This window comes from Polistes canadensis, unplaced genomic scaffold, assembly GCF_001313835.1.
Source record: "Polistes canadensis isolate GaletaPanama2010 unplaced genomic scaffold, ASM131383v1 scaffold_270, whole genome shotgun sequence".
NCBI classification, from domain to species: Eukaryota; Metazoa; Arthropoda; class Insecta; order Hymenoptera; family Vespidae; genus Polistes; species Polistes canadensis.
Window position 1 is genome coordinate 194535 of NW_014569817.1, and position 13118 is coordinate 207652.

Consider the following 13118-nt stretch of genomic DNA (forward strand, 5'->3'; position numbering starts at 1 on the left):
AAGTCGCACGGTGACGGAGCACATAATCCTGATATCTGTCGGTTTTCGGGCAATAAAACACGCGTCCCATACAGACACGGAACCCTCGAAAACTGCCGCTGCTGCTTCACGCTGATAAAGAAACGTGTAAAGATACCGATCCCCTTTTTCGCGTTAGAAACGACCTAGACCAACCACACGCCGAACTTTTTTTCCTTTCATTCGTGAACAAACGTTTCCTTCTTTCACGTTTTTACGCCTATTCATCTAAACTCGCGATAAGAGATTACGAATTCAATTACAAGAATATTATTGATAATTCGCATGTAAAACAATTATTTATTAAAGCAATGGTATCAACAGAAAAATTCAACATTTGAAATGATGTATGGGCATGCGTATAATGATAATTATTTGATTTAAAAAAATGTTATACTTTTATTATTATTATTATGTTATGACAATCGGTATAGAAATATTTGATATAAAAAGAAAATAAATGATACGGTAAAGTTCTTCGGGGAGAATCGGTTGGTGCCAGTGGTGAGGCCAAAGCCGGATTCGGCTATTACGTGTCCGTATGCGGGAGAAGCAGGTAACCAGATCGCATGGTCTCGAATGACCCACAGTCAGCCGGGGAGTAAATATTTTCATATTACTTTACTCGCGCGTAACTTAACCATCGCAATTCTACACACCGTTTAGTTTCTCTTCTCGACCGTTACGTACAGTTCATCCAAGTGAGAATCTTATCGCCTGTGTTTTTCGTGACAATAAATAAGATCCTTGGATAAGTCTCGAGGAAAAAAAACAAGTATAAAAAGAAAATAAAAAGAAAAACGATGAACACGTCGTTAATAAAAAGAAGTACAAACGAAATGAGCGAACGAGCGTGCCTATGAGTTTGTGTGTGAATTATTCTTAATAAAACGTCGAAGAGGAAATAAAACATTGACTTAATAAAAACAAAAAGAAAGAAGGAAGTTGCACGTGTTCATCGATCCAGACCACCACCACCACCACCACCACCACCACCACCACCACCATCACTACTACCACCATCATCATTATAACTACAACTGACATTTAAGTTCTCTTTCTCTCCTTCATCAGCTATTTAATGATCGCGATAGGCGATAAACAAAGCTCGGTTATGTTCGATGAAATACGTGGCGGATGTTAATAATAATTGGTTTATCCTAGGAGAAGGATAACGATCGACGAGATTAAACAGACCAGGGTGCAAATTCTTCTTCCATTTTGTGAGAAAGATAGAAAGGTAGGGGAAAAGAGGAAGAGATAGATTTCGAACATCTTTGGTAAGAACGTCGATCAACCGACGGAGAGTGGATTTTGCCTTTGAACGAGATCGGATAAAAGAATAATACGCGAAAGAGCGAAAAGCTTTTGACTTTCCGACACTTCAGAACGAAGAAGAAACGCAAAAAACGAAAGAATACCTAAGAGAAATAGAAAGAGATAGGGATGGTGGGGCTGACCCTCTCGGGATGTTTCTACTCGCAAACTGGATTTCGATGACCGATCTCCATTTCCATATGGGTCTCCTCGTGATACTACAACAACGGAGGGTTGCTATGCCAAAAGTTGTCACGACGAAATTGATATTTGTACGAAGGTGAAGAGAGAGAGAGAGAGAGAGAGAGAGAGAGAGAGATAGAGGAAGAAACGAAGGGAAAGTCACATGGTTTACCTTCTTGAAAAACAGCTCAAATCCTTACAAGACCTTCTTCACCCCCTTTTCCATTCTCAATTTTCCTATCCTCTAATACAAAATATATTTGTATATACAAAAAGTATATCTGTTTTATTTAATCAAAAATAGATAAAATAATTCAAATTTACCATTGACTTCTCTATTTCCTACGATTGAAATGAAAAAAAAATCATTATTTTTACAATAAAAAAAGTGACGTTAAACGTGTTATCTCGTTTATGCAAAAATTATCTATCATATATTTTCAATGATTGTGAGAAAGAAAGGATGTCTGAACGCTCATTCATGTATTCCTGATTGAAAAAAAAGAACGTATTAAAAAATAGTGACAATAATTAAATAACTAATTAGCGTGATAGCTACGTGCAAATGAGTTTCTCGGTCAATTAGTATAAATGATAGAAGAGGAAGAGGATAACAAAAGGGTCGTTTAGTCGACCCTTAGAAAAGGGTTTCTTGAGTGTCCCGCGTCATCGCATCTATGTAGACAGACGACTCGCGTCTTCTCAGCAGAGCAACGAACAGCATCTGCGCTATACGGCTCCCGATATCCATACAAAGCTGTCTGCTGAATAATATTACACTTAACCTCGTACCACTCGGCCGATTATAGTTGGAACAACGTCGATAGTAGTTAGACCGTGCATCCTACGCGAATGCTAATTTCGGAACGGCCAGAGGTAGGCTTTGAACAACCGAGTACTATCTCTCTCTCTCTCTTTGAATTTCCTTCTACAAGAATCCTAACTCTTTCGTTTATCATTCCTCTCATTTCTTCCATACACTATTTCTTTGATTTTTTTCCTGTCAATAATCCGACATAACTAAATTAGGGAAGACTTTTACAAAAAGTCATAATAAATCGTGTCCAAGAAAATTCCAGTATTATTTAATATTGTCAATTATTTTAATTATCTTTCATTCGCTTATTTATTTATTTATTTACTTTTTTGTCTTCTTTTACAAAATTATAATCCTTACGTGTACGTTTATTCGTTTATTTGATATTTTTCTTATCGAAGTAGAATCTGGTCATTTACTTGACGAAAGCAATGTTCCAGATGTTTGGAATGGTCGATGTTGCATGAAAATGTAAATTGTATTGCCATTCCCTTAGGCCCTATCTCTCTCTATCTCTTTCTCTCTTTCTCATAGTATTAAATACTGTCCGGGTAAGGCGCCAGTTACGGGTTCTATATTAGTTTCTGTTGGTTTCCTGATTGGATTCGGTTATTACATTTCCTACAATCTCGATACTGATTGTTTGCGGTCGGCAAGCACCAAAGCGAATTGCCCATTCACCTTAAAGCAGCAAACCCCCTCCCCCCCCCTACCCTCTCTCTTCTTTCCTTCCCAATTTCAGATACTTTTAACAAATTTCATGAAGAACGCGTAGTTCCTTCGAAACATTAGCTTTCCCCCCCCCGTGTTTTACCTCTCTAGTTTTTCGAATTAATATCGCTTGAAAAATTTTCTAATCGCAAGCTTCCTATCAAAAAAAGAAAATAAAATCGAATTTGTTCTTGGAATAAGAAATCCAAATTCTCTCTTCGAGATCCAATAGATCGATATCGGAAGGAACCGATTAAAAAGAAACTGAAAGGTTTGATCTATCACACTTTTAACTCTTCATCTCTCTCTCTCTCTCTCTCTCTCTCTCTCTTTCTTTCATTGAAAGTAAAGACAGAAGAGAGAAGCATGTGCGAGTCGGTGGATCTTCGACGTGGGGAGTCCACTGTGAGTCCTTACCGACAGGACTTTTAAAAAGAGATAGAAAGAGAGATAGAAAGAGAGATAGATATATTGAGTGAAAGAAAGAAAAAGAGAAAGAGAGAGAGAAGTAGTGGTCAGAGGAGGATTTCTGAGCGAACGCACAGCGGTAGCTGATGTATTTTGACGTGCCCGATGAGAGAGCCCGTTCTCTCTGTTGACTACATTATCTAATGGACCACCCTCTCCTCCTCCCACCCTCCTCCACCTTTTACTTCTTCTCCACCTCTACACTTTTCTCGTTCGATGCACGCCTATCTACGATCTGCCACGTCCGACCGTTCATCCAACAGCATCGTTGTCCTCGTCATTGTGTCCTACTCACTAATACTATTACATTTCATCATCATCATCATCATTATCATCATCATCATCATCGTCGTCGTTATCATCATCATCATCATCATCATCATCATCATCATTGTTTCTCCTCCTCCCTCTCTCTTTCTTTCTGAATAATCATGCCGGCGGTCCAACCAGCTTTGATTTCATAAACGACCACGGATTTCTTTTCTCCCGGTGCGTGGCTCGCGTCATTCACCTGGACGATGCCAATAATAACGCCATACACAATCGTAGTCGTCGTCGTCGTCGTCGTCGTTGGATATACTAATAAGTGCGACTCATGTTAACTTCGATACACACTGCCTTGGATAGATCGATGCTCGTTCGTTCGTGATCGACGTCACGATCGATCCCCGTTCCATGCATTCGCTTCTTGGAATCCACGTTTTACCTTACCGCTCTGTCCAATGAATTTCTTAAGACAATCATTATTATTATTATTATTATTATTATTATTATCGTTCAAGAGAAATTACATTCTATTCGTCTAAATTAATTTAATAATTAAATCATCTTAAATTTATTTATCGAGATAATTTTTATTATTGTTTTTTGTCTGTACATATATATATATAAAAAGTATGAGAGAGATCGGAAATTTTTGTTATAAAAATTAATATATTATTTAAATGTTGTATCTTAGAAGGAATATGTTTAACTTCTTGTACCTGACCACCGGTAATAAACTCACGGGTGAGCTCGACTTTGTGCTAGGTTCAATTTAGTACTGGGAAGATTTTACACGGCAGTTACAATCGAGAAAGAGAAGTTTTCGCAAAAAACTCAAGTTGAGTTACCGGGACTTTAAAAGGGAGATCGAGAATTCTCTCTCTCTCTCTCTCTCTCTCTCTCTCTCTCTCTCTTTCTCTCTGTTAAACGATGGAATAACTATTGTCCACTTTGGCGATTCCTTACTTTCAAAAGAGAACGAACTATCCGTCGGAGGAATTTCCACATCGAATTCTCAACACTCTTTCCTTCTTTCTTTCTTTCTCTTTCTCTCTTTTTCTTTTGATATCTTTAAATCTTTTAAAAACATTTTGACCGGTCGTACAATTCCTTTCTGCAAAGACATTTTTCACGGTATTTCTCGGTCGAGTTAACATGACTTCATTGACCGCACGCGCACTGTTTGTTCGTGTCCACTGAATTCTCGATCATAATAAAATATATATATTTATAAACCTTCCGTCAGATTTTATTACATATAAAATAATAAAGATTTCCAAAATTCTCAAGCTATCTTCATATCGTTGATGAATTTTAATTAAAATCCAATAAAAGTTAAATTCAAGAAACTCTTAAACATTCCACGAAACGAAACCTGAAAAAAATGATGAAGGAATAAACAGTAATATTTAAATAACCAAATAAATCGATTTGCTAGGTGAAAAAGAATAAAGAAAAGATAAGAGAATGAAGAACGTATCGAAGACGATAGAGTTTAAGAGGAGGACAATTCCACTTGGTGATGGTTATAGTGGTGGTGGTGGTGGTGGTGGTGGTGGTGGTGTTGTGTATTCGGAGTTGGTCAATAGTTTAGCCGCTCGCGTGTATCCTTTAGTATGCAACGTATGCAGTCGGTTGTTACCGAAGGAGTGGTTTGCCGAGCGGCCAATGGCGAGTGCTCGAGCTAATTCTAGGGTGCTGCCGGCGCGCCATCTTTGCATCATAATGCCTCTTTCCCTCCCTTCCTCTTGCGTCTTTCACCTTCGTACCCTCACCCTCTCTTTCATTCCAAAAGAGAGAAAGAGAAGGAAGGAGACAAACAGTGAAAGAAACAAAGAAGGAAATAAATGGACTACAACACTTTTTTTCTACCCCCTTATATTTATCCTTGCACAACGTAAGAAAAGAATGATCAAATAAATGAAAATATTTAAAGAAATAAGGAAAAGATACATCTTAGAAAGAATTTACTACGAAAGTGAGATAGAAGGATAGTTTCAAAGATAGAGAAAGAAATAGAGAGAGAGAGAGAGAGAGAGGAAAGAAGAGGGAAAGAGAAACGGGGAAAAAGGGAGGAGCGGAGAGGACGATGAGAGTAGAGGGGCCGAAGGGGTTGTCTGCGCCTTGTCTGCCGGGAATCAATCACGTATCAGTGACGCTCAACCTGTGCCCACCTGCTGATGCCTTATACCGATCGATGAATATATCAACGATGATAATACATAAGCTTTTCTCTACCGTATAACTAATTTTCTTTTTTTTTTTTTAATTATTTCATCAAACTTTTTCTTCAAATTTCAAAATAAAGGTGTAACAATGTATAGCAATCTAATACGTAGGGAGAAGACAAAAAAAATCGATTAATTCATACACGCTATATATATAAAAAATGATATATACGTAAACTCATGCGTAGAAGAAGTTCTCAAGTGATGTCTTTAATAACGAAAAGGTGAAAATAAGAGAAGAGAAGAGAAGAGAAGAAGAGAAAAAAAAAGAAGTTTAAAGGATGTTGCCCGAAGGCGACACGGACTCGTGCTACCGTCTATCATCCAACGAGAGAGAAAGTAATCTACAAAGTTGATTTGCGTATGCGACGGCAACCCATCCTGGGTATTTTCTACCGTTGATATACCTGTCGCAACCTGAAGAAACTCAAAAAAATGTTACAACGCAAAGACGTCTTCCCTTCATTTCTTCTTCTTCTTCTTCTTCTTCTTCTTCTTCTCAATCTTCATCCTTTTCTTCTTCTTCTTCTTCTTCTTCTTTTTCTTTATCGATGTGAAAAGAATTCCTGAGATCGAATTCTCTCGATCGCGTTTTTTTCACAAGATTCAACGTCGATTTTTCTTTTGGACGTTCACTGAAAACGTGGCAAGAAACGACGACACATTCAACGTATCGGAGAGCTCAACCGACCGGTTCGATATTATTATTGCTCTTCTCTCTCTCTCTCTTTTTCTCTATCAATCTATATCTCTCTTTCTTTCTCTCTCTCTCTCTCTCTCTCTCTCTATATATATATATATATATATCTTTTTCTTGGACGATAAAGGTATCGACAACAAAGCCGAGAGTGTTCGCGAGATCGCCTCTCGAAATGGCCAATGGCGAGAGATACTGCACGCTGAAGAAAAAGAGAGCGAAAGAGCGAGAGAGAATAAGAGAGAAAGAGAGAGAGAGAGAGAGAGAACACAATAGGTTGCCGCTGCTGGTTCACAGTGACGGAAAATAATTAAAGCGAGCAAAGAAGAAAAGGAGGCGGGTTCAAAGGCATCGATCGAGACTCAATCCCTCTCTCTCTCTTTATATATATATGTATATCCTTCTCGCATCAGCGCAGGGTCAAAAAATAAGTTGACAAGATCAAAAAATAAAAAAATAAAGAAAAATTGTTCTCTTAAGACCATAATCTCGTATTTATGTTTTTCCTTGATGTGAGACCAAAAAAAAACAATAAAACTAAATGCATTCTAATCGTTCAAATCTTGACAATGATCATCCTATGAATAATTTATTATTTATAATAATTAATCACTTTTTTTTATGAAGTCTTCTTTCTTCAAGCAATCGACTCAACCGTGACACATACTAAGAAGATATATTATTATATCGTTTTAATATAAGATTATTATCTACTTCTTGAGATCTTGTAACGAGGGGAACAAAAGCCGATAACACGTGCAATAACTTTTCACTTTTGTGTTATGAGCTGTTTGCACCGATTAACTAAACCGGTTTTTTTTTCTTTTTTTTTCTTTATTATTTTATTACCAAAGAATTTGATTGATAACTCAAGTTTTTATTTATATTTCAAATAAATTTGCTTTCATAAGACAATTAACAAAAAAACTTACAAGGCCGTATAATAAATGATACGTAATTATGATAATAACCTAAGTCAGAAAATTATACAAATTTATTTTATGATTTATTTTCTAATATAAATATTTGTTATATAAGATACATCGTAAAGCTCATTTTTCTTAATTCTTTAACTGTCATAATTACTGACACGTATAACAATAAATTATGTCTTAACAAACAACGTAAAAATTCTTGCTTATAAAAAAAATGAAATGAAATATTTTTAGAATCTATCGTAATCTACGCAAAAATACATGCAGAATGAAAAAGAAAGAAACAGAGACGCAGGTTACTGTTGTTTATAGAAAACATTGATATCGACTTAAGGAACATCAGTATGGGTCGAACAACCGGTCTAAGACGACAGACGGTAGCCGAAAGTCGTACAATCGGAGCTCGTTCGTGTTATAGCATTATTTTGACTTTCGATGTTGGCCGTGCGAAACCCCCTGCTGTAGTTAGGATAGGCCGTGATAATTCTGACTGACTCTGACCACTCCAGGGTTCTGACCACCAACCGAGAAATACTTCAACGAGCTATCTTAAACGATCTTGACGAATATTCATCTTTCTTTAATAAGAAAAGTCAAAAATAAGAAAGATAATAAGCACAAAATAAAATAATATATATAAAGAGAAATAAAAACAAGAGAAATTAATGAAAATATCTTCGCGGTATCATGAACCAACTCTCACTTACTTTAATATTATATTTTTACAGTCGTCTATCAAAAACGGTTGAAGAAGGAACGAAGAGCGAGAAAGCGATTGCAGGAGCAATTAGATCTAGAGATAAAGAGGCGCACGCAATTGGAGGAGGCACTTAAAGCCACGGGAGCTTCGTCCGAGCAAGTTCGAGCGATCACTGGTAAGTCTATACAACTGTTACCACCACAAAGAAGTTCAAACGTATCTCATATTCGAGATCTCTCCTCTCTCTACAAGTTTTTCTTTCTTTTTTGGTTTTTTTTTTCTTTAATTTATATATTCGATCGTAATCTCGAACGTCTTTAAATCACGATTACACCCCCAATGTACATTTTAAACTTTGACCTATGTAGAGACAGAGTAGAGAAGAATAATGTGATCGTGTAAGAGTCTCTATCATGTTTCCCTTTCCTCGATCGGATTACCAAGAGAAAGAGAAGACGATTTTCAAGTTGAAAGATAGGAAGTCGTTGAATATCTTCGCAACGAGATCAACATCCCTAGAGGTTGGCAGTGATCTTAGAAGGAATTAATTAATTCGCCAAGGCAAAGTAAACAGACTGACACCCGTTAGAATATGATTCCTTACTTATCCTCTAGTGAAATTTACCTGATCCTTCCTTCCTTCCTTCCTTCCTTCCTTCTCCGTATATCATCGTCGTCCTATCGGCCCATTCACCATCCTTTTCTTTCTTCAATGTTTCTTCTTCTTCTTCTTCTTCGAGATTCAACCCGCCCACTCTTCGAATCCTCCGGCAAGAGAAGTAATAAGAAAGAGAGAGAGAGAGAGAGAGAGAGAGAGAGAACACGGCACCCTTCTTCCTGTCACTACCAAAACTCAAACGCGAAACCCTTTAAGTGAAATCTCTTATTCCGATATAACATTTCCTGCTCAGTTGGCTGTTTGCCTGCCTCCTGCCAAATGGTTCCTCCTCTACTTCTCTCTTTGGCACGTTCTCATTCTCGACCTCGTTCTCGTCCTCGTCCTCATTCTCGTCACCGTTCTCTCCTCTTTCCTCTTCGTCCTCATCCTCATCCTCGTCCTCGTCATCCTTCTCGTCGTCTTCGTCTTCGGTACTGTTGATTAATCCTGTCAGATCCAGAGAGTAGCGATACTAATTTCAAATCAAACGGAACGAGACTCCGCATTTCCACGACAAGACAGAAACAGAATGAGAGAGAAAGTACACCAAATTATTTTCCATAATCGATTACCTTGTGTATTTATTCATTACGTTATCAGTAAATTTGTAGAAATCAATCATATTTATATTTTATTAAAATGATCATTTGATTTGATTTGTTTAATAAAGAAAACGTGACGACGGAAGCTCGTACAAGCACAGAACCGCCAGAAGCGAGTCCAGTACACTCGCAATCTCAACAGCAACCATCCCAACAACAGACGCAACAACAACCCCTTCAGCAACAACAAACGGCGGCGCAACAATACAGAGAAGCTCAAGTTCCACGTCCGTCGCAACAACCGTCTACGCCGGAGAAACCAACATGGGGATACGGGTTGGACCTAATCGGTAGTCAGGCTTCGGCCTTTTGGCAAAATTACCAAGGTATGTTTAAGTAGTCTCCATTATTTTTCTTCCATTTTTTTCTATACAATTTAGTTAAAAATTACCTTGGAATTTCGATCTTTTAATAAGACACATTTATGGTACCCAGGGACCGTTTATCGCGTTCACAATTTTCTAATCCCGTATATTTATACTTCAAATAAACTTAGAATAATTTTTTTTGTACGAATTTAATTAGGCACACTTGTGGTACCCACATATTTCATTTTCTTATTTCATTAATTTCCAATTTTAAACTAATTTCGCATAATTTGATCTAAAAGCTAGTCGCATTTATATAAAATAATCTCAATAAATAATATATCAGCATCATGATAGTTTCATATTCGCGATGATAGGAATCGAGCAGTTTAGGGAGAAACTCTTTCACCGAAAAGTATAGGGACGAAAATAAGAGAATGAGAGAAAGAAGGGCAAGGATCTGTAGCAGACCGCTAATTCGGATAATCGCGTTCTCGTATTAGAATCCACTCAATTTTTCTGATCATCCGGACGAGTGGCCTCGATCCCTGTTTCCAGTATATGCACCTACACGTAGTAGGTATACTACTACGATAAGGGTGAGAGAGAGATAGGTGGAGGAGAAAGGGGGGATTAGAAGGAAAAGAGAAAAACCGCGAATAGGAAGAACGGGGAAAGAGGGTTAGAAGAGGGAAGGGGGTGAAGAAAAGTGTGTGTCGTGTGGTATCGGCCAAAGTAAATTATTCGAAAGATCTCGAGCGAGAACAATCACGCCGGAGGCAATAACAACCCCGTATACAAGGAGAGAAAGAGAGAGATAGAATAGAATATAGATATAGATAGAACACTGTTTATAGGTGTGTATGTGTGTATATGAAACAGAGAGAGAGAGAGAGAGAGAGAGAGAGAGATACGTAGGTCTGACGAGGAAACACGAGGTATTTGAATCGAGTCTCAGAAGCAGCCAGCCACCCGGGCATCATGATGCGGAATCCATTTGCAATAAACAACAGAGATTTAGGCGAAGAGAAAGGGAGTGGGAGGGACCAAATAGAGAGAGAGAGAGAAGGAGAGAAAGCGTAACGTCGTCGTTGTCGTCTGAGGTGGGTACTTACACCACCCGAAGGGACCTCAGAGCCGTTGTGTCTTCGAGTCCATGCATTCTATACCACCAGTGGTCCTCATGTTTGGAAAATTTCCCAAGAACTTGATGATAGAAAATTTTCAATCGACTCCTACGAGTCACTGATATTTCATTAAAAACTTCTATACAATTTCTTTCAATTCTTATAGACTAGAATGGCAATTATTGAAGTTGATTAGTATGAGTGAATTTTCGTATGATTGTACGCGTACGCTCGTGTGTGCGTGTTATGTTTAAATAATGATTTATTTGAATCAGAGTTTTATCGGATCTCGATAAACAATAGAATTAAAATTTCAATTGATTTGGCGATAACTGAATTGATCGTCAATGAATTATTCGTGTTTTTCTGTAAATGCTTAAAAGTATTGTTAAATTTGGTTTGTTTAAATAATCCATATGAGCGCCACTGGGCGTAATGCAGAGTTTATGCACATCTCTCGTAAGTAAGGAAGGAGCCGTAATTTCCCCGGCGGCCACCGTGGCTCTCTGTGGCGTTACCTGTATGTTCTCTCCTCCTACTCCCCCCTCCCCCTAACTCCACCCCTCCTCCTCTACCACCTTCTTCCCAACCACCTTCTCCTCCTTCTTCTTCTTCCACTCGCGTTTCCTTGGCCTCCCTTAAACCTCTCCCACCCGTTCGCTCCTGTTCGCTCCCTCCTCCTCATCTGTATTCCCTCCCTCGATACTCCCTCTCACTCGCACACGTATCATTCCTTCGCAACATCCACGGAGAAGACGACGACGACGAAGACGACGACGACGACGACGACGACGAAGACGACGAAGCACTCCAGTACGCTTTAATATTCAGACTATATGCAATAATTTCATGGCAACCATAATCTTTCCTCCGTCTCTTCCTTCTCCTTCTCCTCGTGCTCCAAAGAGGCTCGTTCATATGATCATACCTATGTATCGCGAATCGTATTCTTTAAACTAGTCGTTAGATATTGTTTTTCTGTATTATTATTGAAATAATAATTTGTCTTTATCCGAAACTATTTGAATAAATTTACGTCTCTATATCGGAACAAATTTTCTAATCAATAATTATTGAAATAATCATTTTTCTCTCGATTTGTAATTACGTGAACAAATTGACATCTATATTTGGAAATATTGTCTAATCTGAAATGATTTTTCTCTAGTTATTAGAAAATGTGAAAATATTCGGAAAAGTGTTTGCGTTTGTCGTAACAAACAAGAAAGAAAAAGAAAAAGAAAATTTATAAGAGATAAGAGCATCGTAGAAACGAAATCACATAGAACGTACTCGCAGGAAAGACAATAACCTCGCAAGAGTGATAAAGCGTGACAGGTGTATATATGTATATGTATATATGAACAATATAAAGGTCGAAGAAAGGCAAAGTGGAGGAAGCAGAGGGTGAATGAGAAATAGAGAGAAAGAGAAAGAGAGAGGATGTTGAAAGCATCCCTCGTTGCTCGAATATATCCACAAGACACGACGTGGTTTTCCGGCGAACGAACTACGACAGGAGAAATCGGATGGAGGAAGAGGAAAAGGAAGAGGGAAAGAGAAAAAGTGTGAGAAAGAAAGAGAGAAAGATGGAAGGGTGCTTCTATTTATACGCCATGGTAGTTTTTCGCGGGGTCGTGCGTAGGTGCCGTCCGAAATATTAGGGGTTGCCACCCCCGCATGACGATTACGAGCTCCGATTTTGTTGAGCCTTCTCTCTCTCTCTCTCTCTCTCTCTTTCTTTATTTTTTCTTCTCTTTCTTTCTCTTAACGGGGCTCACGCAATTTTCACCATCGAATTACACTTCCTCCTTCTCCTCTTCTTCCTTCTTCACCTCTTCCTCTTCCTTTTCTCTTCCAATGTACGGAGCCAATTTCGCCGGCTCGATCTCGTAGACGCTCGAACGGAAAAATTCTCGCTTTTTATTATTCTAGTAAATGACGACGAAGTTCGTGCGAACGACTCGATGAATAATATTGTATATGTAACTACAAGAAAGAAAAAAAGACAAAATGTATAATAAAAAGAAACGAAAATCGATCCGGTCTAAATTACTGGATATAAAATTCTTACCGGAGTGCTCT

The 13118-nt window shown here is 38.2% G+C and overlaps 1 protein-coding gene across 7 annotated transcripts in view; it reads left to right on the forward strand.

The window, feature by feature from the left end:
• LOC106790927 (dachshund homolog 2) overlaps nucleotides 1-9924 on the forward strand; it is a gene marked incomplete at its 3' end in the record, with an annotated part of 190928 nt that extends 181004 nt beyond the window's left edge. For all 7 annotated transcript variants that reach the window (XM_014756197.1, XM_014756193.1, XM_014756195.1 and 4 more), the window contains 2 exon segments: nucleotides 8367-8513; nucleotides 9667-9924. In XM_014756197.1, the coding sequence (XP_014611683.1) occupies nucleotides 8367-8513; nucleotides 9667-9924 (405 nt within the window).
• Nucleotides 9925-13118: the final 3194 nt, after the last annotated feature.